The sequence below is a fragment of the Ixodes scapularis genome, unplaced genomic scaffold (assembly GCF_016920785.2).
Source record: "Ixodes scapularis isolate PalLabHiFi unplaced genomic scaffold, ASM1692078v2 PGA_scaffold3__209_contigs__length_174095766, whole genome shotgun sequence".
Taxonomy (NCBI): domain Eukaryota; kingdom Metazoa; phylum Arthropoda; class Arachnida; order Ixodida; family Ixodidae; genus Ixodes; species Ixodes scapularis.
Window position 1 is genome coordinate 19,529,002 of NW_024609868.1, and position 27,991 is coordinate 19,556,992.

The 27,991-nt window shown below is 44.3% G+C and overlaps 1 protein-coding gene across 1 annotated transcript; it reads right to left on the minus strand.

Annotated features, from left to right (window-relative positions):
- Nucleotides 1-5: 5 nt before the first annotated feature.
- On the minus strand, nucleotides 6-27,950 carry LOC8039417 (proteoglycan Cow). Its single transcript, XM_029980771.4, has 11 exons — nucleotides 27,425-27,950; nucleotides 26,982-27,048; nucleotides 26,779-26,881; nucleotides 23,140-23,450; nucleotides 21,664-21,799; nucleotides 11,158-11,258; nucleotides 10,773-10,898; nucleotides 7,565-7,771; nucleotides 6,862-6,909; nucleotides 5,694-5,831; nucleotides 6-1,757 (listed from the first exon to the last, which is right to left on the minus strand). Exons 1-11 carry the CDS (start codon nucleotides 27,566-27,568, stop codon nucleotides 1,639-1,641), a joined length of 1,500 nt encoding a protein of 499 aa, XP_029836631.2. The 5' UTR covers nucleotides 27,569-27,950; the 3' UTR covers nucleotides 6-1,638.
- Between the last annotated feature and the right edge of the window lie 41 nt (nucleotides 27,951-27,991).

Sequence of the window (27,991 nt, forward strand, 5' to 3'; positions counted from 1 at the left end):
AAAACTTTTTCGAATTACAGTTGTGCACTTCTTTATTGATTCTTCGTAAGCAGGCCCATAGTACAGCGTTGTACAGAAAGCAGTACTACACGGTCATATAAGCTTGTGACCTTGGATGAACTTGTAACCCGGAGTAGCAGAGTAAATATAATTAATGCGGCTGGTGCCGCTATTAGGTTGTCGTGCACCGCTGCTCTCGGTTACGTAGAAACTTTCCATTACGCCCGGTTGCGCCGTCGCTCGGCTTACACTAGGGTACAATATATGGCACCGTAACCAAACGCACAAATAGCTCGACACAAAAAGGAACCGGTATCGGTGGATTGCACTACTAAATGTTTGTACATCTGAAGGGACCAGACATGATGAATCCCTACCTAAGACATATATAAAAGTGAATACACGAGCTCCTTTCACGAAGAGAAGAGCACGCCCGTGCAAATGCACGCAATGCTTCGTAATGCCTTGTCGTCGTCGTAAGGATTCGGGGAGACCGACGTCTGTAAAACAATAGCTATGGCTTTCTTTTTTTTTTACTTTTTCTCTTTGTTTTTTGTCTACGTGTAAGGGAGATATGTAACAAGTGCTAAAACATATAACATTAGAGATGGCACACACGGAGGGAGGCCATAGAGATTAAATATGGTATGTATGCACGTCGAAATATACCTCGGTCGCTTATCACAACACTCACCAACACAACGTAAAAACCTCGGCAACCGAGTCTCTGTGGTTGCCAACAGCAGAGGTCGGCCTTTTCGTCTGGAGGACAATTCAAATGGAATGTGGATGAGAAACAATAAAAAATACAAAAATGAGCTGCCATAGTTCTACGGATGTGAGCCAAAGCAACACAGGTAAACATTAAAACGAGGCGTTAGGATGGTTATTGTGCAGCCAAGTGGAAAGTGGCTCATAGCACGAGTTCACACAGGGCCAAATGTTTTATGCCGTACTGTGGAAATCTCTCTGGATGGATGATGTTTTGTTCACAGAGTAGTACAATGTAGAATTCTTGCTTTTTTTTCTTTTTTTTTATATTTCACCTGACAGGTATTCTACATAGCATTATCCTAATCTTAATAATATTGAGCTATGCCATATCACACGAGCTCGCCTCGCAGAGCTTTGCACGCGCTTTTGGCAAAAAAGAAGGATTTGAGTCCACAACCGTCAAACCATGGCAGCTTCACCCAACAACCAAGGAACAAGGGCAATGTGTAACACAGCACAAGATAAAACCAACAAACAAGTAAAAGATGGCACTTAACTTAAATGGAAGACTTGGATTTTGTTGTGTCCTCTGTTCCACAAAATGAGGAGGTGCTTGTTTTTGTTTTTCTCCGAAAAGAAAGATCACAATCGAGAATGAACGACGCCGCCAAAGTGCGACTGTTATCGGCGCGAAAAACGAAACACACGGGCTTGAAGTGTGGGGACCAATCAAAATGCGTTACTCAACCCACCAGTGCTGTTGGGAATGGTGGAGGGAGGGGAGGAGTGTCCGCTGCTAAGACGACTGTGACGCTCTCGGGACGACTTCTACGGTTAGCGTAGCCTTGCGCTCTCCCGCTCTCTCTGCCTATTGCACTGGAAGAAACGGGGAAAACTACAAAAGCTCCTGGGCCGCATAGAAGCTCAAAACTCCTGCGCCCGGTCCCCCGAACCCTCCTCTTTGTTGTCGTTCTCGTCGCTGTCTTCTTCGGTGTCATCGTCGTCCAGCGTTTTGTCCCGGTTCGTCTTGTTCATCAGGGATTCTGCGAAATCCGTCGACCAGCGTGCGTGTCACTCGCAAACATAGATACAACAATTCAAATACGACAAAAATCACACCAACAGAATTAATTTGGTCATCTCCATGTCAGCTGCGTGGTGCTTTGATCTCCTCCGCTATCGCCGAGTCGGGCAAAACCGATGGCGCCAGGTGGTGAATTAAAACACAAACATGCCGTCTTGGTGTACACTGCAGGGCACAATTAGCATGAATACAACAATGGTGCTCTTTTACATTTTAATCGTACAAAAATTACAAAGTGATGGACCGAAACGCTTTACCTCCCATGTTTATGCCCCAGATGAGACTGCACCACACTACTACATAGTTTTGACGAGAGCCATTCATTTGTGAGTAAAAGATACAAAAACAACCAGTGGCGGCTTGTTTGTGCTCTCACACTCTGTACCTTTAGGGTGGCACATGCGAATCTGACGCCGTACAACAAGCCGGAAAAATCAACGCCTGCACACAAAGCTCAAACCTCCTCTGAATGCGCACTGAGCAGGTCAGTTTTACAGTGTAAAATTTAAAGGCTCAGTTTTATAAACTGACCTGCTCAGTGCAAGTTTGGTGAAAATTTGAGCTTTGTATGGGGCAGTAGCCGATTTTTCAGGCTCTTTTTACAGTGTCGAATGTGCTTGTGCCACCTTGTAGTATATATATATATACCAGGACTACTCGTGGTAACAGCTCTTAATAGGTTGTAAAACACTGACACTTTGCGGGAGTTGCCAACGCTGAGCAATAGGCACACTCTACTCTGCATTGTTTTCATCTTGCCTTGTATAATTTGCAAAGAGAGAAATTAAAACTTGCAATCTGCAGCTTTCAGTGATGGTGGTGCTGTGGTCAACATCATCATAAATGTTCTTGCATATACTGTAGTGTTGCGTTTCGTTTTCATTTAAGCAGCAGGATTAATGTTGAAATCATCACCATTCGAGGATGGGGGCAGGGAAGCTGCAACATGGAGGCTCACTTTCATTCCGTAATCCAACTTAATTGGTTATTGTTCAATGAAGTCCCACCACATAGGCCTTCCTGACATAAGATAATCTTGCTCCCCAATATCACAAGTGGAACAATGCTTACACATTCCACTAAGGTGTTGTGTCAATCTCCTACAACTTTGATCGATAGTTGCCACCATGTCTCCAGCAAGCAGTAAAAGTTGCAAACAGTAGTATGGGCCAGAATAACTATTATAATGGATTGATATATAGTGAAGCAAAGTGGAAGTATCTTTGTAATACAGGTGCAGTTATCTAAAGTGCAGATATAGTGAGGGTACTGATATATAAACTGAATTCCCCAGCAGAAAAACCACCAACGTGCCGCGAAACACGGGCCCTTTGCTACTAAGCCGGACGTGTGCAAATATGCACCTGCTCCTCTACGCCCTTGAGATGGACCGTAGCGAATGACATGAGCCAGCGCAACCAATCGGGCGTGGAGTAGCGCGGAGAACATAGCACGTGGTCGGGCGCGAAGACAGCACGGGCTCTCAAAGGGCTTTTCTATTGCATCATGTGCAATCCATCTTGCATGGCAAAAAGCACAAATTATCTCTTCCTTTTTTTTTTTGTTCGTTTGTTGTTATAATTTTTTTGTCGCCGACGGTCTGGTCGCCTGGCGCCAAAGTCGGCTCGTAAAGCTTTCTTGTCGCGCGCGCTCTCAAAGCGCTTTTCTGTAGCATTGTGTGCAATCCATCTGGTGCGTCAAAAAGTGTGGGTTCTTTTTTCCTTTTCTTTTTTTGTTATTTTTTTCTGTCGCCGACCGTCTGGCTGCTTGGCGCCAAAGTCGGCTCATAAAACTTATTTTTTTTTTTTTAGTGCGCGATTTTTTGGGGACGTTTGACGTTTAGTTACGCTGCTCTCCGGAGCATGCTTTTGGACACGCGTTTTAAGCGCAGACGGCAGCATACCATCTGTGAGCACTTCAGACAATAAAAGGAAGTTTAATTTTACCTGTTTTTCTGTCATTTTTTTTTTTATTCAATCAAATTTCAAGGTCCCGTCGAGGTCGAATTAACGAAAGTTTACTGTATCGCTATAGTGAAAAACTCGTATTTTGTAATTAAGTCTGAGCAGAAATAGCCTACCTTTGGAATAAAAATATCCAAATGCTCAGTTTTATTCGAGGGAAAAAGAAAAAAAAAGCTACATGTGGCTGAACACTAGATATTTCTTGAAAGAGAAGATCCAGCACAAATGCTACAGGAGGAACGACCCGACGCTGACACTGGTGCCGCTCACGCGATTGAACATGGCCAATGCTTTCTGTATACTCTATGCTTCTCGGATGGAGAAAAACACAATGGGGGCCGCCGTCCAAGAAGTCGCGCGCCGCTACCATAGTTTCAGTGTGGGGGCACCACCTTCGTTGGGGCGAAATAGAGAGCCTAGATTGAACGGAGGGTCTATCTCAGACCACGGGAAGCATTTGCAATTTAATAACAGAAACCTCCTGCGGCGATCAATCGCAAATACACATACGCTTCATTGTCGCGTAGCGAGGACAAAAGCACGAGGAAAGTTGGAGATGCCTGCAGACTATCAACACTTTCGTCACCTCCTCGCAGCTCGTATTGCAAGCGCGGCCCATAAACCACGTGATCACGACAGAGCAGTTGGAAACCCTGTAATACAGTCTTTTAGGAGGCTAACGCTGGGGCTTTGTGTGTGACGTATCGTCTGCTCGTGCCCTAGAGAGCTTGTATTACGGAAGTTTCTAAATGCTCGATCGGGGTCACGTGGTTTATAGGCTATTTGCAATCAGAGCTGCGAGGAGGTGACGAATATGTTGATCGTCTGCAAATGTCTCCACCTTTCCTCCTACTTTCCGCCTCGCCATGCGAAAGTGCAGCGCATGCATTTGCGACTATCTCTGCAGGAGGCGTCTGCCATTAAATTGCAAACACTCCCCATGGGTTGAGATGGACCCTCTCTTCAATCGGCTTTTTATGACCTCCCAACGTAGTCAATGCCATCTCGCGGCGCACACGGGCGTTAGAAGAGGAGGAATTAGTAAACACGACGGCTTCGGGGAGCGCTTCTGATAGTCATAGAGTATACAGGCAGTGTTGATGCAGCACACACGGCACAGTTAATGGAAGAAATCCGAGATTTCTGGTTGGTGCAGCACAAATGCTGCAGGACGAACGATTCAGTGTCGTCCACCTTCCTATGGACAGCTTCGGTTGCATTGTCACGCCTTCCAAGGAATATGCGCAGCTTGCTGAGGCGGAACAGCCCGCGTGAAGGAGAGGAATACGAAGTTGGGCGGTTAGGCCTAGTACGCATTTGTTTCCTGGGTTGATCTTTGATGATGACGACGGTGAGCATAGGGTTGGGTGTCTTGGGAGTCGCCAAGCGGCCAAAATGTGCGCGTTGCTGTAACTTCATATTATTTTCGCTAACTACAAATGCTTCCAGCCATTCTTTCTTTTTTTTTTTTTTTCTATATATAAATTTGTAAATCTGAGGTGTTGTTCGCATACAAGAGAATTTACATTACGCACATTATTCTAAAATTTTCAGTATTCTGAAATTCATAGTAATAAAATATTTTTGCATTGAAACTAATAGGCATTCGAAGGGGATTTTTTAAATGTTCGTAAATCGGAAAAATTTCTAATAACGACATTGACAATAACGTGATTTGACGGTACACACAAGATTATATTAACTGACTTGATTTCACGGTCTATGTTAGGAAATAATTATTTCAAAGTTTGCTCGGCTCCTGTGTTTTACAGGCACGCAGAGTGGAAAATTTAGGCAATCCACAACAATGCGCACGGGAGTTCTCTTTAAGCAACTGTTTGGAAGCTTGGGTGAAACCCAGACTGGAGTGATCAAAGTTGCCACCAAAATCATTATTTAAAAAAAAAATGAAAAAGGCACAGGTGGCATACCGCAGTCGGGCCTGTCTCTCCGGCGGGTGTTAGCAAACTCAGCTCCGTGGCGGTCGACGCACCAACACATTCCGGCACTGCTGTGGCATTGTGCCGGCATGAAGTAGCCCTCTTCGTCGCACTGGGGGATGTAGGCACCTGCAGTACGTGCGCCAGGCTTGATCAACTCGTACTAGTGAGAGGGATACTGCAGAGGCCATACCACTGAGCGTTTTCAAGCACCCAAGAATGCATTTTTGGATGAGTAGTGCATTTAGCACGCCATACTGCCCATGCGTCAATGTGCAATGAAGCGGCAACGAAACGCGTTGCAGGAGCTACTGAGTATCGGGGTGGGTTGTCGCGATTGTGGCGGTCGATTCTAGAAGTGTTGGCAAAGGCAACGAGCAGATGCGGGTTTTGCTGTTGTCGCGGCGTCCCAACCTGTAGGCGTTTTCGTCAAATTTCCGGCTACGGAGCAAGCTGCGGTAAAACGAGCCCCATCTGCTGTACCCACTTCCACCGGTGTACCTCCGCCGTGATTATGGCAGTGACCCGTGGCATTAGATAGCTGCAATGTCGCCAGTCTCAAATCGTTGGGATAAACTAAAGACGTAAACACCCTAGTCAGAGACTCCTTCCAGTTGGGTGGATCATGCGTCAGGAGTAGTGACCTGTCACAGAGTCACTTTAGAAGTTTACATCATAGATTCTCAGTTAGGTTATCAGAGGTGTAAGCACCTGGGGCTTGCCAGGCACCCAGAAAGCACTTTCAATCGTTTTTAACTAGGGTAAGGTGACTTCCTAGTTTAGGCACGGCTGACTCATGCACTGGTGCACAACTCTGAGCCGGACACCCCCACATTTATTCTTGGTGTGTGTTGCAATGTTTTTTTTTTTTTTTTTTTTTTTTTTTTTTTTTTCACACCAGTGTATTTCTCCTTAGGCTTAGTGCTGTTGGTGGGAATATCAAAATAAAGATGATCATTATGTTTAGTATTGCTAAGAAAACGGAACACGTTTAACAGGATCTCTAATCTTCTCAATGTCTAATTGGTTATTTCTTCACCCTCTCCAAACCTTGTGCCTGCTGAGACATACAAGGAAGCCTACAAAGGTGGGTAAATGCCAATTCCAAGAATTTGCTCCTGGCGGACTTTATTCCTAATGTCAGCAAAGGGTGACTTACCGACCAAACCTGGAGTGACCCGCCTCAGTGCTGCCGCACATGGCCTCTCTGCAGAGCATGCAAGACAAAGAGGGAGGAAGAAAGTGTTATAAATTCTGTTTTCACCCAATGTAGTCGCACATAGGAATTAGACCTTTAGGAAAGAAGTCCGAACAGGTACAAACTAACCTCTTACTGCCTCATTAACAGACACCCTCCATCTCTTCCCCTCCCCCTCCTCCCCCCCCCCCCCCCCCCCCAAAAAGTCCATAATATGAGGCATTCATAATATGACAGAATGCATATATTTATCCGAATCGTCTCCGAAAATTCTGTCTATATAATAAGGTACCCATTACAAAGGGGTCAATATTAACGAGACACAAATGTAGCAACCGGGAGGACACTTATGTGCTCCGTCAGGGCTCCACCGAAGCTTATCCTTTATAGCCCAACTCTTCTCAACGACACGGCATTCGACTCCATGGCATGCACCGATACCACTTGTGTTGCGAATAGCACTCTAGTTAATTATCCACTAGCAGTACCCACAGTGCCATTACTGGCATTATGACACAGGGGGGGGGGGTGGGGTTGGGACGCGTACAAACGATGCAATGACGTCTATGCAGTATGTCGTCAGATGTTAGAGACAGAACACGGGAGGTTCGCACGCGGCAGAGGGGAGACGAGGCCGAGCAAGGAGGGAATGTGAGCTGCTCACGTGACTTGTTGAAGCAGGCGCACCACTCGATGGTGCTGAGGAAGGAGTCCCTGTTGACGTCGCAGACGGCCAGGTACGGCTGGAGGCACTTTTCCCGGTCGTCGTGCTCAAGGTCGTACAGCTCCCTCAAGGTCAGCAGCAGGTTGCCGTCGGAGTCCAGGTGGTGGAACATCCAGCCCACCTCGTGCTTGCACTCCGGAAGGTTGTCTGCATGCACAAGGGGGCCCTCAATCACCCAGGGTGCTAGAGGCTGGTTCCCACACTTGCGACTGCTTATGGCCACGGGTGGCCGCTGAGTACTTGCAGTTTTCATATCATCATCATCATTTATTAAACCTGGAAGGCCCTTACGGGCATTACACAAGGTGGGGGTACGGGCTAGAAACAACACAGTTATATAAAGCAAGAAACGAGAAAAATAAACACTCGAACTCCTTTCGAAGAAAACAGCTAATTAAACAGAAAATACACAAATATACATTTATTTCTTTTCCTTTTTTTTGCACAGAATTCTTTCCTACTTGGCTCGTAACTCTTTTGACAATCTTAATAAACGACCATCTCGAACCACTGGGAGCATTTGCAATCCAACCATTGGCGGACGCCCACCGCAAAGGTCGGTCGCAAGTGCGCGTGCGTCGCGTTTTTGCGTGCGAGAAGGAAAGCGGGCAGAAAGGCGAAGACATCTGCAGGATGGTCGACGTTTTCAGCACCTTCTCGCAGCTCGTGTTGCAGACGCAACCCGTAAACCCGGTGACCTTCCATCGAGCGGTTGGGAACCCTCCGTGATACAGGCTCTCCGATGTTTTCTCGTCGCGAGAGATTGCAAGAACTCGGTCCTAGGCAAACGCGAATGTCCGCGCCTTGAGACATAAACAAGAAAAAAATACAGTCACTGGCAAGGTGAAAACAGCAGGGAGGAGCTTCAGCTATGCCTTTTCCCTTCAACAATGCTTCGGCGTCTCGTGCACCTCACGCGATCGCACTGCTAAGGCACGGCGGAAGGCATGGGGCGCATTTTGGAGGCCGGGCAGGCGAGAGACACCCTACCATTCTCGTCTTGTCGGCGACAATAACATCGTCCATTTATTGTACCATGGTTTTTAGATAAAGCTACCTGCAGGTCCGAAAACTTTGGTGGTTTCCGCCCCAGTAAATTTTGTCACTGCGAGCGGCGCTGATCCATGTAGAAGTAAAAAGAAAGCACGAAGTAAATTGAAAGCTTGCATTAACATTTTTTTAAGGTGAGACACTACCCAGAAAAAAAATAAACCTGAGAGCAGAACTAGAACTGGAGGTGCAAAGATGTGCTCTGATAAGAAACCGAAACCGAGAAACACGTCTGCAGTGAATTGAGCGTTTTTTTCTTCAGAATGCCATAAAATGATGCTCCTCTCTTTTATCTTCGTAAAAAGAGTCAATTTAGTGGTTTTCAATTGTGCTTACCAAGTTCGTCATCGGAACTATAAGTCTATTTTCATTAATTAAAAAGTTAATTAACAAATTTAACATAAGTAGCTGACTGATCACTACAATTTGCCCCCATACTACCATACTACCTCGCCATATAACTCGCTTGCACAAACCACGCAAGTGTAACTTTCAAGGCTTCTTTTAAACAAATCTGTAAAGTTAAAAAGAAAACACTCTGTAATATCAGGGCCGTAACCAGGGGGGGGGTTAGGGGGTTCTGACCCCCCCCCCCCCCCCGAAATTTTTTTCTGGGTATGGCCCTGGTCGGTGCACTGGCAGCCAGCCGATTTTAATCTCCACCTCTGCGCACGCGCAGTGGCGCCGGTCGGCTACCGGGTACCAAACCGGGACCGGTTCTCCAGTTTGCTGTAACTCCATTATATGCCACCGATGCACATGATTCATAGGCGAAAATAAGACAATAGACACTTTCAAAATGGCCGCCGTTGTCCCTGAAAACCCCCCCCCGAAATTTTTTTCTGGGCACGGCCCTGCTCTGTATACCATAAAATACCGGACAAGCGCCCATTCAAAATTTAGAAATAATCGCGAGAATGGGGGATCGGCGCTTGTCTGGTCATCAATTTTATATTTAAATGTACTGCGCATATTTCCTCAGATCTTAAAAATTTGGGAATGAGCATATGGGCGGATGCGCGGTATTCTATGGTAGTTATATTAAAATTAACTGAGCTTAGAAGCGGACAAATGGATACTTGGAAACAGCCTTCGCAAGTTCAGCCGAATTTTCGCTCAAGCATGGTGCACAATAGTGAAAGACAGAAACTATTCAATATTCATTTCGTTAATATTTGGCCAAAACCATTATTCACTTTAAATTCACTTCATACTCAAAATCCACTATTTGCACATGCCTAAAAATGTAAATGGCATTCAGAAACTACCACCTAGCAAAAAGATCATACAGGAAAAGGCAAGCTGCCTAGGTAGCCTCCTAGGTCCATTCACATCTTTGCTGTTTTATTGCTTAAGAATACGAGTAGTACTTGTCTAAAATGACACACAACTGCAGTGTGCCTTACTCCGAGTTCGCATGCTCTATTGTAGTCTGTAGTTGCCCAAGTGACTGGGAATGTCCACATAAACATTGTTATGGCATTAATTCAGTGTCAGATGGGCACTTGTACAGCCTATATACTCCAAAAGAATAACACAATGTAGTCATTAAATCCCACCTCATTAATTACAATGTTTTAACAATTGAACCTGACCGCTGCGATCTGGTCATGCCGCACAGCAATCCATGTATTAAAAAAAAAAAGTTAATTTTAAAATGTTGACGTGGCAGAACATGCACATAGAGAACATCTTTATTTTTTTTCAGACCTCCGTGAACTACCGTACTTGTTCAAGGGATAGCCCCGCTGTTAATGCACAAAGGCTGCACGTCTGTGTTTTAGCAGAGCACCCAGCTAACCAGTCATTGTGATTGACAGAATGATGTAAGAGACGCAACGTCTTCACTCAAATAAGCTAGCTCACCTCTGACACTGCACATGACGTTTTATATGCCAAAAGTTCAGCACATGTTTCTGCAAGGAGCTGTTTTTTTACCTCACTTAGAATACAATGATTGGCTGTATGTGAGCTTTGTCAGAATGTAAACGTGCGGGCCTTGCTCGTAAACGGCGTGACTATTAATAGAAGAAATATATGGTAGTACACGCAACACGCTGAGCAAGATGTCTTGGGAAGAAGTTGGTGCGGTACATACAGTCGGAGACCCTGTGGGTGCGTCGCCTGGTGGACACCTGGGTGCTCAGCTGGTGATCACTCATCACCACCGAGAACCAATCCAGGAGACGGTCACCCATCGCCTGCAGGTCTTCGTTGCTGCAGCCTGCACAAAGCGTGCGAAAGATCAGTCATCCGAGAGGACCCCCACAGGCATTAATGGCTGGCAAGACGGATATAAGCAGCATACCACAGTCCTATCTTTTTAGTGAAATGAGACAATGGTGCCATGTTGCTTACGTCTTAAAAACAATCTTGTGCACAGATTTATGATATCCAGAGTCCGGTGTTATTTCCTTCCCTCAGAAACGGTTAATGCAATGCTTGAGGGGCAATCGGTGTAGGGGCAAAGTATTTTAGTATACCTTTGTCCTTCAAGGCTGGGGTTGAAGTTTTACTTGCGATGACTGAATTGTGGTTCTCCTTGGCAGACCAGGGACCACTGGAACTGAACTTGGACTTTATCCTTGAAAGAAATGACACGGGGGTTCCAGATTAGTTCCGTACGGCAGTCAATGGCTTAATCATGCAAAATGTGCGACGGAGTAATCGCTTATTAAAAATCAATTCCCCTAATGACCCCCCTTTTTCCCCTCTTTGCTGGGGCGTGACAGACGAACACCCTTTATCAGCTTAACATAAAAACCGTCAAAATTAAAAAAAAAGAAAGGTTTTTTGTTTTTGTTTTTGTGATTTTTGCTGCAAGAAATGCATTTAACTATGAATAGGGCAATGAAAGAAAAGGATTCTGTTTGGCTAATATTATTCATCAGAGTGTCAAACCAAAATTTTTATCGGTTTGGTTTGGGGTTCATGGCTTAGTTCCGGTTCAGTTTTGGGGAGCAAAAAATAACGGTTTGAACCGCTAAATTGAGAATACATTTTCTGCATTGTTTTGGCAATAGGCACTATATCAAGTGTGAAATAAGTAACTATATGGCTTTTTGTCATTCATACAATCCACTTTTATTTTCAGGTACCGAAAATAAGAAATTGCTTTATTTAATTTCAATGAAACAATCAAAGAAAAGCTAGATTAACATGCAAAACGTTGTGTTTATATGAATAAACATCTAGTGGTTTAACTCAGTGGCATTAATTTTACTTGAATCGAAAGGTTATCCGTCTGTTCGGTCGCTTAAAAGAGCCATGATTGGTACAACTTTGTGTCACAGTATATCAAGTTAAATCCTAGTTAAGCTCTTGAACTTAGGAATTAATTACAGTGCATAGAATCATGCAATGGGCACATTCTCACCACATATATTGTGAAATCTTGTTTATGAAACACATTTCACAGTATATGATGAGGACACAACTGAACTGAAAGCGATATTTGCAAAAATGCTACAAAAGTTTAAGGACATGCCCTTTCAGACTGCTTTTTATTCGCCCTTTCTTGCTTGGCAATGAACTCGGAGGTACCATCTTGTGGGTAGCCCCGGCACACTTCCGGTTTATGTATATTCCCAAATTTTCTACTCATCATTCTTTCAGTGTAACAGTGAATTAAGTCTAACAGTGCTATTAGTAGCCATTCCAAAAGATAACGTGTATATTTGATTTTCCAAATACTGGGAAACCCGCTGTCTAGTTCAGAACTGGAAGTGGCTGGGGAATATTTGCACATTGGTGCCACCACGTTTCAACTCACGCTAGAAAGAGTGAATAGAAACTTCAAGGGCGGCAATCACAAGGCTTGGTTTCCTGACCTACATTGTTTACACTCAGCACCGTGATGCAGGCAAATAATCATGCAGGAAAGGGTGATCTAAATTGTACCGCTTTAACCTATACGCACCTTCATACTGATCAAATCTGGCCTAAAATAGCGCATATCCAAGTGAACATTTTCGGCATAGCCTGCCTGGCGTTCGAGGTTTGTTCTTGACAAGATGCCAGTCAATTCAATTTGCAAATAAGCACCACCCTTGCTTGATTAATTGGTGATTTTTTGTTAAATAGAACAAAGTAGTATTTCATACTCTACTCGACATTGCAGCTACTTAACTGGTCACTTTCTGACGGCCCGCGTGCGCAATCTTCATAGTGGTTCACCATGCGATCCTGTGTACTTTGTTATTGTCCAGCCCACAAACAGACACGTTAAATTGTTGCTCATCACATAAAAGAGGCAATAACAGACTTCTATAAGTTTGAGAAGTTAAATATGTGTCAGCAACCCATAGTTATTTAAATCAGCTTCAATAGCAAAAATTGCTATTGAAAAATTTTATAAGCGATACGGGATAGCCGTATCGCTTATAAAAACGCCGGAAAAGATTTGCAGAGCATATTTTAGATAATATGAGGGTGAAGTTACCTATGATGTAAATCTTCAAGATGATCGGCCCTTTATTTATGTTGTCAAATGTTCAGGCAATAATTAAATATATTTTTATTTTCATCAATAAGCTTGACTGTATCAAGTTCACATAACCGCTTGAGACTGACACGGGGGGACGACACTCGAAAATACGCCAGCTGCTGAGTCTGTGGAAACATGCTTTTTTGTTCACTGCTTGGCAGTGTGAAACATCGGGTCGCGGGGTACGCCAAAAAGGACTGTGTGCTCACATAATAAATCTGTAGGCAAATACACGGAATGTGCAGAAAGAGAGATAATAAATGGTATTTTTCGAAATAATCTCATATACAACGCCTTACTGCAAACAGAAATACATAGTGATGCATGCAATGACATTCTTAATTACACATAAATAGCGTAGAGGAGAGAAAATATATTCCTAATATAAATCACATTTGGACATCGGCTTGCACGGTTTTGGAACTTCGCAAAATACATTCTCGGGAGGCTAATGTTATATTCGGTTTTAAGTGCACTTGTTTTGGGCCCTCACTTTGCAACTCTGTGCTTTATCAGTCATGTGCGCTCTAACATTTTATTAGGCTGCTACATATCATCGCGAGACTCCTACATATATTGCATAACCTTACAATTTGCACATCCACTTTTGCTAGTGTTCAGAACATTGCATTGCACCAGAAAACTGATCTGTTTGACATGGTTTGCATGACGTGACATCACCACACTATATGCTGGTGGTCACTGCTATTTATTCTTGCTGAGAAAATCAAATCCCACTGAGTGCAAGTCATGTGTTAGAGAGACACATATTATTCTTGCTTGGTGCAGTGTTGTGAGGAACGGCGCGGGCGTCTGGCACCACGAAATGGCGCTTTCCGCCAGGAGTGTTTTTGAAAACAAAGTTATTTTCCTGGATCGCGCTTTACGGTTTGTGCCAAAGATGTGGAGCAGAGGAACCTCTACGCAGCATGATTTAAACTCCCCCTCCCCTTTCCCCTTTTCTTTTTTCGATGCTCCTCCAGATAATACTTTTTATCCCTGAGGGACTCCCACCTCCATTTGGGGGTGTTACTTTGACAATTATATTTTTGTCATTTGTTAACAGTAATCCTCTATTTCTTTTATTTTGCACCCAAAAATTCTGAAATTTAAACAAAATCAGGGGTGGTCAAAGCTGGGGGAAAATTGAGAATGACACTCCTGTGAGACTTAAAGCAGCTACCAACGTTTGGGTGTCCCTCTGAGACCACTAGCACCTACTATCTTTCTCTTCAGGTGTCCCTCCCGTACACACTTGTAGTTCTATTTATCGTCAGATTAATAAGTCACATTTAGTCCTTTCAATGCTTTTATTCTCGGGGACAACTTTCTGAGACAGTTTAGCAACAACGAAAACATGTTTGGGTGTCTCAATGATGTGTGCATGTAAAATGGGTCATGCAACTATTTTGTACTTTCAGTAATTACTGCTTAGCGCGGATCCCAGACATTGATAACTTGCAAAAACGCTCATTAGTTTTCCTCTCCGCTCGATGGCGGACGCTGGAAAAATAAAGGAAAGAAACAGCTTTCCCCTCTTCATATAATATAATTTACAGCATATAATTTATTCCAATTTTGTGAATTTCTTAGAATCGAACTGCTTCTTTTGTCCATTTCAACATGGTTTTCGGAAATCATTCTCATGCGAAACGCAGCTTGCATCGTTCACACACGACCTTCATTCTATACTTGACCGGAGGTCAAGTATAGAGCGCATCATCTTAGATTTTTCAAAAGCGTTTGATAAAGTGTCTCACAAACTACTTCTGTTAAAACTTGGTAAACTAAATATCGACCCTAAAGTTCTCGCCTGGATACATTCTTTCTTGACTAATCGCAAACAATTGGTTACCATCAATGACTCTAGTTCCACTTTAGTTTCTGTCACTTCAGGAGTACGGCAGGGTTCAGTCTTAGGACCTTTGCTATTTTTAATCTATATCAATGACTTAACATCTAATACTTCATCCAATATTTCACTATTCGCTGATGACTGCGTCCTATGCAGCGAAGTAACCATTAACAATGAATCGACAGTTACAAAATGATATTAATGCAGTGTCACTTTGGTGCGAATCATGGTCAATGCAATTAAACTCAACTAAATATAAATCTATGTGTATATCAAGATGTACAGCAGTACCTGCAGATTATAATATTAAAGGAATTCCATTACAGTCGGTCTCGGAAGATAAGTACCTTGGTGTACATATCACGTCTGATCTGACATGGAAACACCACATAGATAACGTAGCTAACAATGTAAATTGTATGCTGGGCTACTTGAAGAGAAACTTCTCATTGGCACCCTAATCATTAAAGGTGATACTGTACAAAACACTTGTACGACCAAAGCCAGAGTATGCATCACCTATTTGGGACCCTGGTCAATCTTCACTAATTGCATCACTCGAAGCCATACAAAACAGATCAGTATGTTTCATTTGCTCTAACTATCATTGAACCGCTAGTATCGTTAATGACGGCTAACCTTCACTTCCACATCTCTCAGTATGCAGAAAAATCGCTCGTTTAAGCCTATTTCACAAAATTTATTACACTAATGTTACACTGCGAGAAAGGCTTTTTGAACTTCGTTTCTGTTTCTTCACGAGTCGGTCATCAACATAAAGTTGGCATCCCTCATTCAAATTGCAATGCTTTTTACCATTCTTTTGTACCATGCACATCCCATTAATGGAACCACCTTCCGGCCCCCATTGTTTCAATTGTAGACAGTGTTCTTTTTAAAAAGGCAATGGTTCGTATCTTCACTTGATTTTGCTAATCATGATTTTTATCAATTTTCCCACGTGAGTTTTTTTTACTAGCGAACTCATTGTTCCCCCCACTCCCCCTCTGTAATGCTTTATGCCCTGAGGGTAAATAAATTAAATGAAATGAAAAATGAAAAGTCGCTATTAGAACAAGCGGCCACGTGATCTGACGCTAATTATAGTATACTGTCAGTGTTCATCATAGTCATCTGCTGTGGTTGGCAAAGAATAAACCATGGGTTGAGCTTCAGACACTGTTAGGGTTCGGCTATTCTCATCTTTGATTGAGCATGAGCCATTACCTGTATGTTTAAAGAAGCTGATTGTCATGAACACGAGCACTAGACTTGGGCTCATGACAATCGAGTATGTCACGGAGTCACGTGACTCGCGGTGAGGAGTCAGGATGCCTTGTAACGTCACGGTGTCAACAACGCTATTATATCTAGTGATATTCCCAATTTAAGTAGACCTGACGCAGTGAGTCACATGACTACGTCACATAACCATGTCACGTGACATTACTTGACAGCATGTCTTGACACCATGAAGTCACGTGAGCATGTGACAGTTGATTGATCACCGTGCCAATACACGTTTGCAAGTCCGGCTTCAGGGCGCTGCCATCTTGCTTGGCTGGGGTGCGCTTGGACCAGTCATAATCCGATTACGAAGCCTTGCTAATTGGCATCATAATTGGATTATGGCCACGCCCAAGAGCGCACCCCACTGAGGAAGATGGCGGCGACCTGAGACCAGACTTGCAAACATGTATAGAAAAGTGTCACTTCAGTATATGACAATTTGAACACTACATAAAAATACAACTGCCAATTTTTACTTCTCAAAATTCATTTCATTCAAAAAAAAAAAAAATTACCGTGAACCGTTTTGAATTGGTTATTGTTATATATTTTTCCGGTTCAGTTCCAAGATGGCGGCCACAATTTCGGTTCGGTTCAGTTCCGGTTCGACACTCTGATATTCATTACTAGGAGGTTCCTAGACCACTTGAGTTCTTACAGTTAGATGGAAAGATCAAGGCGGCAATTCTTAGCATTTGAGGGCTAAAAATGAAATAACTTAAGTTTGACATTAACACCTAAAGGTTAGTGGTTATCTCGTATAATTGGATTGACTGATTTAACCCATGAGCAGAAATTAGCTTAATATTTTTTCGGTAATATTTCTAGTTAGAGCAGCGCTGTTTGTCTGTTTATGCATGCACAAATAATTGCTTTAATTTCTTGCATGCTTCATTCCTATTATCGCAGAAAGGAGTCCCCCTCAGGTGGTCCGCTAGCTTTTTTTTCTTGATCCATCACCAGCGGCAGTAACTAGCAAGTTATCGCTCTCATTTAATTGTGGTGTTCAAGTAAGCTAAACTTTAGTTAAAAATGACCAGAAACCTGTAAAAGAATGATCAAATCATTGGAGCTTGATCAATGTTATGCAAGACAGCAGAAAGCCAGTATGTAAGCAGCCAGGAACGTACCAACTCTTTTCTCGACTTCATCCTCATGTCTGAAACATGTGACACCTCGCAAGAGCTTAGAAAGCAGCAAAAGCACCGGCACATGCAGGCTGTTTGCTCCCAACACAAAAGAAATGGGCATCCATTGGCATTCCTTTCACCCTGAGAACAAAACAGAATCAATATAGAATAAGGGTATACATTGTAGAACAAAGCATAATTTAAAGGCTCCGGCGAAATATTGATGGTCATTGATTTTTATAAAATATCTACTCGTGAGTATGTTTACGGAATATTTAATCAAAATATTTGTTTTATTTAAAGGAAATGAATTTTGAAGTTTATGCATACAGCTCCAAATCACTTGCTGCCACTCTACTGGCAACAACGAGCAGGGGCACTTGTGACGTCAAATGTAGTATCCGAGAGCACACGACGCTTCCTAATTCACAGCGTTGTACGTTGTAGTAATAGTAAGCGCCTCTGGTTTTGCGAATTGCATCTGGCTTAGGCTGTTTGCGGCATCCGATGGAGGGTGGAGGGGATTGGTGACCGGCTGTGGGGTGCAATAACACTACAAAGAAATACACTAAGAAGCCTCTGTGATGGAAGTCGGTCCGAGCAGTCTGATGCGAAGGTCGGTTCCTAGAGTTTGTGCTGTGCCAGAGAACCGTTCACACCTTGTTAGCAAAAAAAAACCTTCTATGTTATTCTGCTAAGCGGCATCTGGGTCCACATGTCGGTGGATTGCGAATGCAGCCGCCACGGGGATGTCCCGTCGGAGGCAATGCCGGCAGATCGAATGCGAACGGCAAATCGTCCAAAATCTAATACCGAAAATATTAAAATATATGCTGGTCGTTGCCTAACTAAGACGAGTTCGATGAATCATAGTCCATTTTTTTCATGGTTGATCGTGACGACCTTCCAACAGCTTATGAAGCAGGGTAAAAGAGGCTCAAGCTGCCCATGCGCTGATGTTTATACAACATCTGATGTCACAACAAGATGACGGACCAGTAAAGTTCCAGGCTAGTTTCGGTTTCATCGTATTTCCACGATTGAAAATTATTTGAACATTTCTTGGCAAATTTTCTTGCTGCTGCTTTAGGTTCAGTTTGTTGCACTCTTTTATAAAATATTTTTAGTTGAACACATTCAAATTGACGCCTGAGCTCCCTCTTTAAAGGGCCTCTCCAGCCTAAAATGGGAAACAACAGTTTCTTCTAAAAACCTTGTGGCAAATACCAGGACCTCTTAGCAGAAGTCTATACATTTTAGCTCGCGATTTGAAGAAAAAAAGAATATAAAACGGCTCTGGAAATTCTCGTATAGCAACTCGCTTGATAAACGAGCTGTCACGTAACAAGATCAGGAGGAAGTCTACCTAGGGCGCTCCTTCCTCCACTTGCCTCGCCATCTATGCATTGCTTTCTCTCCCACAGGGCGTCTGAGAGCAGCTCAATGTTGATAAACAGGGGAACCGTAAAAGGTGTGATGACGAAACAAAAATGTGAGTATCAAAATCTGAGCAGCTTGAATTAATTTCCCGATCAAATTTTAATCATTTTGAATAATATGGCAGCGTAATTGAAGGTGAGTAATACTGCATGAGGTTCGAAGACCTACAATTGCTATTCTTAGGATGGAAAGGCCCTTCAAAACCAACATCCAAACAAGCAATTTTTTAAGTAAAGCCACATGTTTCCAAATTATATTCCAATTTGCAGAATAGTTTCTTTAATTTATCACGGGCTGACTTAGAACAAGGCACTTACGGCATTGTGCCTTCCCACAAATAATGGCGAATTTTTTCCTGAATGAACCTGCACGTTTATTTTTCCACTGGGCATGCAGATGCTAATCATTGCATTTTACAGAAGGAGACAAGCAAATGGCGAGAATCCAACGATGTTGGGGCTTTAAAAGGCAGTCTGTGCTGGGATTCCAAGCAGATGTGCGCACCTTGCTTAGTGTCTCAACACAGATTGTTCCTTAGAGTCCGAAGGTTTTGGGTGCCTCAACATTTCTTCGGCTCTAAAGGTCTACGGTATTCACACAATGCGTCTTGTTGGCGAATCTAGTGTCGCGAAACTAGATTTCGGAAAACAGATGACCGTGTGAAAGCAACCAAAAAAGTGGCGCACCTCCGAAAAAGGTTGCACGCGCTGCTCGCCTCTGGAGGAATATTTTCTAAAACCTCACCGAGGCCTGTCAATCACCTGAAGGAAAAACGCGGACGCTGCAAATGGCTGCTCAAGTTTGTTATGACGTCTGACCTTCGAGGGAGAGCAAGCTTTTGGCGGAGTCTGATTTTTGGCCACTTCTGTATCCGAGCCAAAGCTAAAAAGAGAAAAGGAAACATGGCGGCGAGCAACAGGTGCGGGTGATATGTGTTAACAGTACGGGTTGGTGCAGATTCATCAACAGTCGTGACAATCGTGCAAGCATCACAGATAAAAATGATGACTGGGGATAACTTTCTTTTAATTAGCGGCGCAAAAATGTCCGAAATGCTTTGAGATTATCTGCCTGTTTTTTGTCGTTCGCTGTTTTCCCGTGTTTGGCAGGCCTAGTAAACCCAGTGAGCCGAATCTGACGAAGTTTATGGAGTGGTATCAATAAAGCAGACTGTCTCTTCACATTTGAAGGTGAACATTTCTGCAGACGTCTGCCTGGTTGGGTTAAATTTAATCCAACGAAGTCATGGCGCATACAGACCACACCAGGAAATATTAATCGATCCTCCGGCACCTTGCCCTCAGCATACGTCAGTGGACTACGACACTTAGAGAAGACACCAAAGAAACAGGCCCCTACCATAGAGGAAAACGAAGATGCTGATCCTCGTTTGTAGATAACCAACTTCGAAGAAAACGAAAATACCGCACCTGGTTTGAAAACTAAACACTGAAAAAACGAAGATACTGCCCTACATTCACCGCAGAAGAAAAGAAAGAAGCTGCTTCTCCTTTAAATAGCCCCCTTGAAGAAGGTGCCGAGCCGGCACCGAAACGTTGGGACCCTACGATCTTTTAGGGATTGGTTGGCGTTTGCCCTTTATTCACTTATTGTCTCTTCACACTATGCATACTTCATATCATTTGATGCGAAACGCTTGATATTCCCGGTGCAGGTGACAAGATTTGTCGAAATTCTCTAGAGTCAATATGTCACAGGTTTCGCGCATCAAACTCCACGTGTGAATACCGTATTTTACGGTGTATAAGACGCACCTTTGTATAAGACGCACCCACCCTGTATGCAGGCTTTCATTGAAAAAGTTGGTATATAAGACGCAGCCGTGTATAAGACGCACCCGAATTTCATTTCAAGTTCAGGCCACCGCGCCTTCTTTCCGCGGTCAGCCTTTTTTCCACTTTTCATCGCCTGTAGTTAGGTGGACGACTGTCGCCATGTGCGAATCATCTTCTCGGTGACGCCGAAACGGCGACCTGCAGCCCGGTTACCGTGTTCGGTAGCGTACTCGACCGCAGATAATTTAAACTTCGCCGTGTAGCTCTTGCGCGACTGCGGTGGCATATTGTAGCAAGACCGGGCAGATGGCAGGAAAACACGACGACGCACGTACGCAGAGCGAACAAAGATGAAAATGGCGACTGAAAAAGAGAGGCGGCTTGTCCTGGCTTGTCTTGGCGAGAAGCGTGATTGTCGCCATCTGTTGGCATTTCACATCACTTACGCCTGGGACCTCCGCATCCGCAACGACCGCATGTTTGCAATCTTGGAGTTCACCTAAAACGTGGCACGCGGTGGTCCCCGTATTGAAGTATCACCGTGTTACGACCGCGTGACAGGTAGCGATATTTTGTTTTTGGTGAAACAAGCTTGAACATCAACCGAGTAAATTTCAAATTTCTGAACTCGCAAAAAAAAAAAAAAAAAAAAAATCGCGTATAAGACGCATTGTTGTATAAGACGCACCAGCAAGAACTTTTGAAAAAAGCCGCGTCTTATACACCGGAAAATACGGTAGGTTGATTTCGTGAAATCTCGGTTTCGCTAAACTGTGGCGCAATTAAAAGATGCATTGTGTGAATAAGCCTTATAACTTTTCTAATGAACATGAGAATCAACTTACTATCACATTTATAGGTCACTGGGCTTCGATCTGAGTTTGGTTTACAAGCTCGGGCATGTTGTAAATGCACCAAGTGCCAGTCAAACATGAGTCAGCATTGGTATTCCCGTGCAAGGCTGCATGCACCAAGTCGGAATTTTGTCCTACCTGTTGCCAAGGTTAGACTTTGAGTCCTTGGCAGGCTTCTTTTCCTTCTCCATGGTGTTCTGGAGCTTGGCAATGTAGCGGTCCCACCGGGCCTTCTGCCGCAGCTCTCTCTGCTGGTCTTCCAAGGTTTTCACCACTGCACAGAACCGAATGTGCTTGTTAATGTCTCTAAAGGGGTATTCACACCAGGAATCTGCTTTTCGGGGAGATGTGCATGATGTCAGTGATCCGCAGAACCAGCGTGACTCCCTCCCCATCTTAAGCATTCACACGAAAGGGGGGGAACCGAGAGGAATGTCAGTGTTATCAGACGCATTCAGCGGTTGTACACAATATCTACATTGTTAGACGCAATTTAGGCGCAAAAGGTTTAGGTCGCAGCCTGCTAAGCCCCTCGCTGTGCTTACAAGGTGCATACATCTCTCATTGGCTGGAGAGATGATTGACATGCAAAAGGTTGGTTATAAATTTGTATCTCCCTGCTGTAATAGTATTTTAATCGACTGATTCTGCAAGCCGCGGCGTGGCTCTGTGGTTACGTGCCCGCTTCACGCGGTGGGGGGCAATCTTTTTTGTGCGTTCAACAATATCAACGACGGACATCCTATACCCTACTACAACGACTACAAAGGCAACGGATGTCCTTTCCGGGGGAGGGGGAAGAGCCCATAACTGCCATCGCTGTAAAAGTGTGGATGTCGTGCGGTTAATGTGTTGCACAGTGCACTTATTTTTTATTTACTTTTCTCGTACCTCCTGCCCGAACGATAAGCATCTGCCAATGCTCGGTAAATAATTAAGTAAAACAAGTATTAAACATGGAGAGTTTTGCTTTAGGGTCAAACTATAAACAAGTCAGCCAAGCTATACTTCTTGTCACACCGAGAAAAAGGAAGTTTTACACATTATTCGTGCGCTGCGCGAAACAGTTCTCACAATATTTGGGTGTGGAAGCAAGTAACAATGCTCTTTGCACTTGAAATATGTACCTTGATAAAATACCATAAGGCTAATCTAAGGTGTGCCTACATATACCTGAATTCAACGCACAAGAGGAGAAATTAGTGCCCTGAGAGGAGCCGGACTTTAATTTTTACCTTGGTTTTTGAGGTGAATACAAGTACAAGTAAATGAATTAAATAAGTGTAATCTTCTTATCGATGTGTGGTCATTATTTGTAGACAAGCTGGTCCTTATTTGTGTTTCTGAATTATGGGAGCTAGCTTTGAGCTGTCTTGGACACGAGTGTTGCCAGTGATTGAAATGGCAGGCTACCTCGGCGGGCATGCTAATTAAACCATCAATGCACACTAATTAAACCAATTAAACCAAACAAAGCATAAATGTTTGAAAGAGATTGTGAAGACTACAGAAAGCATTTTCTAATAATTGCATCGCAGAGTTTGTCTGGCCCTTTTGTAGGCTCCAACGCACATAGCTGAATAAAATGAGGAGAGTGGCAGAATGACGGCCTACCTTTGCAAGGACAGAACCCTTTACAAGATATCTGCACTGAGGTCCTCTGCCTGCAGTTGTGGTACTGGAGCCTGCACTCGGACGAGTAGGTCTGGTTGTCCGTCCCGCAGATGTAGTCGGCCTTGAATACCGAGCAAGGCGGGCACTTGGCCTCTTCGCTGTCGTCCAGGTACTGGTCCTCATCGTCGTCATCATCCTCTTCTTCCGAACTCCATGGCTTTGCCGTTGAAGTTGTCGTGCTCGTGGTTGTTGACAAACTTGCGGAGCTCTTCTTCTTGTCAAACGAGTTCCAGTAGTTTGACGAAGCTTTCCTGAAGTGAGCAAAGGCATTTGGATTGATTTCACTATGCAGATGTCAAAGGTAAAAGCGCTTGTGTTGGACACCCCATCCATGTCCATCCCATCCTCATAACTAAGCATTTTGTGGATGAGACATATGTGTCAGATGACATGTCTGCTGCATTGCTTTTCATCTTGTACCCGACAGATCTTAGTTTGCTTGAACAGCTGTGTTAGCCTGCTTGTGCATTTACACATTCATAACCATTGTCGGTCTTTGACATTATCTGACCTGACAAGCACAGCTACTAGAGATATGTGAATAGTACTTTGAATGCAATGATGCTGGCATGCACATGTACAACAAGGTCTTTCCTTACAAAAGTGTTAGAAATTACTATCATAATATCCAGAGAGATAGCCCACCTAAAATCAAGATCAAATTGGGTGAAAATTAAGGGTAAGCTAACCTTTGGTGTGAAATGAAGAAAAGTTAAAGAAGTGCTCTTTTTATGTCGTGTCCCTTATCGCGGTGGGGAGAAATGAAGCTCAGATGACTGTACTTCCCTGTCAGCAATGTTCGCTTATACCCCACCATAGGTAACTAACCTCACTTACGCCAAGGCCATCATTGATTCAAACATTGCGATTACAAGAAGTGCAGTAGAGTGGAAAGTTGGGCTAGTTGGTAGTTATTCATCTTGGTTTTAAAAGCGCACAAAAGACGAGGACAAGTAAGAAACACAAACGGAGAGCGCTCGTCCGTCGTGTGTTTCTTACTCTGTCCTCGTCTTTTGTTCGCTTTTAAAACCAAAATGAATACAAGAAGTGGGCTGTCTTTCAGAGCTTACCAAACAAATAGCGAATCAAGCCAAAAATAGGGGTGGGTTTCTCTTCGGGGTGGGGCATCTCTCGGGATTAACGGTATTCAAACAGCTCAAAAGCTTACAGTTTATGAACGATTGCTGTCTATATTTGTAGAGGTAGAAAGATTCGTATCGATGTTTAAAAGCCAGCCTTTTTATTTCTTCTTTCATTTTGCTGTTGTGGGGGAGCAATTTTAACTGTTGGACAGGCTATACACTTTGCAGTTTCATAATTTCATTAATTATATAGGGTGTCTGAAGTTACCAGGCTTGCTCTAAAATACCCCGTAAAAATCGACGCCTGCACGAAGCAATCAACTTTTCGTCAAAGGTGTATTTCACAGGTCTGATTTTTCTTGTAAAATTTACAAAGCATAGCTCTTTTCCTTTAAATGTAGGACCAAAAACTTGCCAGGGTCAATGGTGAGCAGCGACGCAGACAACTGAGTCGAGCGGCGGGGCGCGTTTGGCGCACATATTGATAGATGGCGCTACCTCCCTATTGAGACTGCTCACGACAACCATGATTTACTATAATGAAGATAATATTTTTGTAATGTACCTTTGGTTTAAAAATAAATGCAAGCAAGAAAAGCATAACATTAAATTTAAAAAAAAAGAAAACAGTTGCATATTGAGGGCGTTTTTGCTGCCGACAGATTTCGTCTGCATGTCGTCTGCTTTCTTCCGCTTGTTGTCTACACCTTCAGACGTAAAGCCACTATATCCTGGGAAAAGTGGCGCCATTTTTTTAACAAGCCACCGCGCACACTAATGGCCCGTCGTCATGTGACATGCTGCTTTTGGTTTTGGACTTCCGGCCGCCATTACTTTCCCCAGCTGTTACTATGCCGCAGCTAACAGGCTGCCGTGCCTGTGTGAAAAGCCAGCCGGAGAGCTTTTCAGTGTTCCCTCTGGAAGGGAAAATGAACCTCGGAGGAAGATCTTGCTTCACCAAATCGGTCGAGAAGATTTCAACCCAACGGGAGCCGCAAAGTTATGCGATCTAGGTGTTCTGTATAGAGCTTACCAGCATGCAAATAGAGAGCTGTTTAGATTGAGTTATGCAGTCCATTCCACCGTAAGCGCGAGCGATGTAATGGCGAGCACAACACTGCCGACTTGGCATGCACGGACGCCTGAGCGATGGAAGTAAGCGTCGTACGAAACGGCCTGCTCCTGCTGAGGCGCTTTGGAGCATCGGTGTCGCTTCCACATATGGGTGCGTGCAGAGGTGCGGAGGGCACTTGCTAGTGAAGTGTGGCGTATGTGCTCGCATACCATGCTTTGTTTCGCAGAAAGTTCATAGCTCGCAACGCTCTTGCGGCTGTGGAAGCAAGCATGTGGATGTATCTATTCGCAACGCTCTTGCGGCTGTGGAAGCAAATATGTGAATGTATCTATTCGCAACTCCAGCGCGCCGCTCGCCCTCCCGCGGACAAACAGAGAACCAGAGGAACGGGGACGGCTGCAGCGGCGGCAGCGCGGAAACGGTGGCAGGGACTGTCGGCCTTGATGCGCGAAGCCTTTTTAATGAAAAAAAGTGAGCGCGTTACAAAAGGAATTCTTGTGCTCCGATTTGCAACAGCCTTGCATGAAGGACTGGTATGTCTAATTTCATTAGGGACTTTTCGTGTATCGCATACGCTGCGGATTTCTGCTCTTGTGCTTTGCCGCCAGCTCTATCTGCGCTCAACGTAACGGAAAATGCCCTCTCTTTGTCGTTGTTCCAAGTGCTTGCTTGCCTAGTTTCCTTCCTCTCTCCCGGGGTGGTGGTCCCGTTGCGCGTCTATTTCCCTCCGGCTCCTGAAGGGGGCGATAGTCGTTCACGCGAATGTATATAGACCTTTCCAGAAAAGGGCTGCTGGCCGGTTTCATTTTCAGTGTTTGTGCGTATCGCGCGTGATTTTCTCGCTTTCCGAAGCGACGCACACGCGCGTGCTGAGCTGTGGAGATCGCACGCTGAGCTGTGGATTTGTAAACATTGGAAAGGTCTATATAAAAAAAACAGAAAGACAAGTTGCCGTTCTCCATTTTCAATTTCCCTTCTCTCCTCGTAATGGGGAGGCCGCTGGGGAGGTCGCGCATAGCCCGGACACCCGAAAAGCAACGCACCTACGAAGGGCAATGGCAGAAACGACAATCAGAATGTCGGCGGCGGCAGGCGGCAAACACCACCGATGAAGATTGTACGCAAACGTGTTTGTACCTTTGTTCAAAAATCTGTGTCACATCTGTGTCATGTGCTAAACAGCTTCGCTGGTCATCCACCTTCAGAGTGGACTGGCTCATGATTTTTTTCACCCTATTTTTTTTTACAGAAAGGGAGCTACGCTTTGTAATTTTAAAAGAAAAAAACGGACCTGTAAAATACACCTTTGACTTAAAGTTTAGATTGCTTCGTGCAGGGGTCGACTTTAACGGTTCATTAGCCTGCTGACTTCAAACACCGTATATCCAGCATAGTTATAAATTTGAGAAAAGCTCGACTCACTTCATCTTTTTCACCTTTTTGGCACTAACACAGATCGCCGTTTCTTCATCCTGTATCAAACATTCCTGGGATGGCCTGCACTGGACGGTCTTGCAAAGGTCGCCTGCAACAGGGTTGTGATGAGCAATGCGAGCTCGTTTAAACACTTTACTGGGTCGCTTTAGCGAAACAAACGTCCATAAAAGAAGCATCTTCTCACTAACCATCAGCGATGGACCATGCGTTATAGGTCGCTTTCAGATCTTTTCTTGCATCTTTCTGCGTGGAAGTCTGAAAATAGAAACAAAATTACGCGTAGCGTCATGAGTCGGCGACTCCTAGAACGCGGTTCTTGATCGCCGAATGCGTCGCAATCAAGTGAAATATCGAAGTGATTGGTTTTGGAAAGCGACAATAAGATGCGTCAGACTACACCCTTTAAAAAAATTATATATATGTAGTGTACGGGCATGCGTTCTTTTGACGCCGAAGTACGGGGATCATCGCGCAGGTTTGAATCGTCATAATGTTTAAAGGCTGAAGCAGTTTGAGCTTCACAGCGCGATAAGGTCGGAGAATTTCGCGATAACAAGTCACTGCTTCGAGATCTGGGGTTGGGAAGCCCGAGATGAAGATAAGGCTTCCCAGGTGATGCTCAAACTCTCACCTCGTCGTGAGAGTGCTCCTCGAATTCAAAGTCCCATTCCTCGGAATCTTTGGACTTGTCCTTCACTGCGGCTGATTCCACGAGACGCAAAAAGCAGGCCGACACAGCCGACACGATCAGCAGCGACCTGACCACAGTATGCATCGCTGGTACGAAGGATTCGCGAGCCCTTTGCGCTAGCTCAGCTGGGGCTTAGGCTTAGAAAAACAAACCACCCCCCACTACGAAACTTGGAAACCCTCGAACACGGATGCGGAGCTGGAACGACGGATGTCAGAGCGACATGAACGCAAGATCTCAAGTCCGGAGTGGTTTTCTACGTCGAATATCACTCGTTTTCCAGTAGCCGAAGGTGAGAATTCGCACCCCCCGAAGAAGACAGGCGTTGGTCTTATTATTAGGACTCTTTTCTTTTCTTTTTTCACTCTCTTTGGACGCAGAGCCGAGGAAATGATGGCTTTGAGCGGGTTGTCTGCTTATCGGGTTCCGACAACTTTCTCCTCCGCTGCTTCCCTCCGCTCAATTTGGCCTACGTTTAGTTGGCGTTCACTAGCACAGATGGCGCAG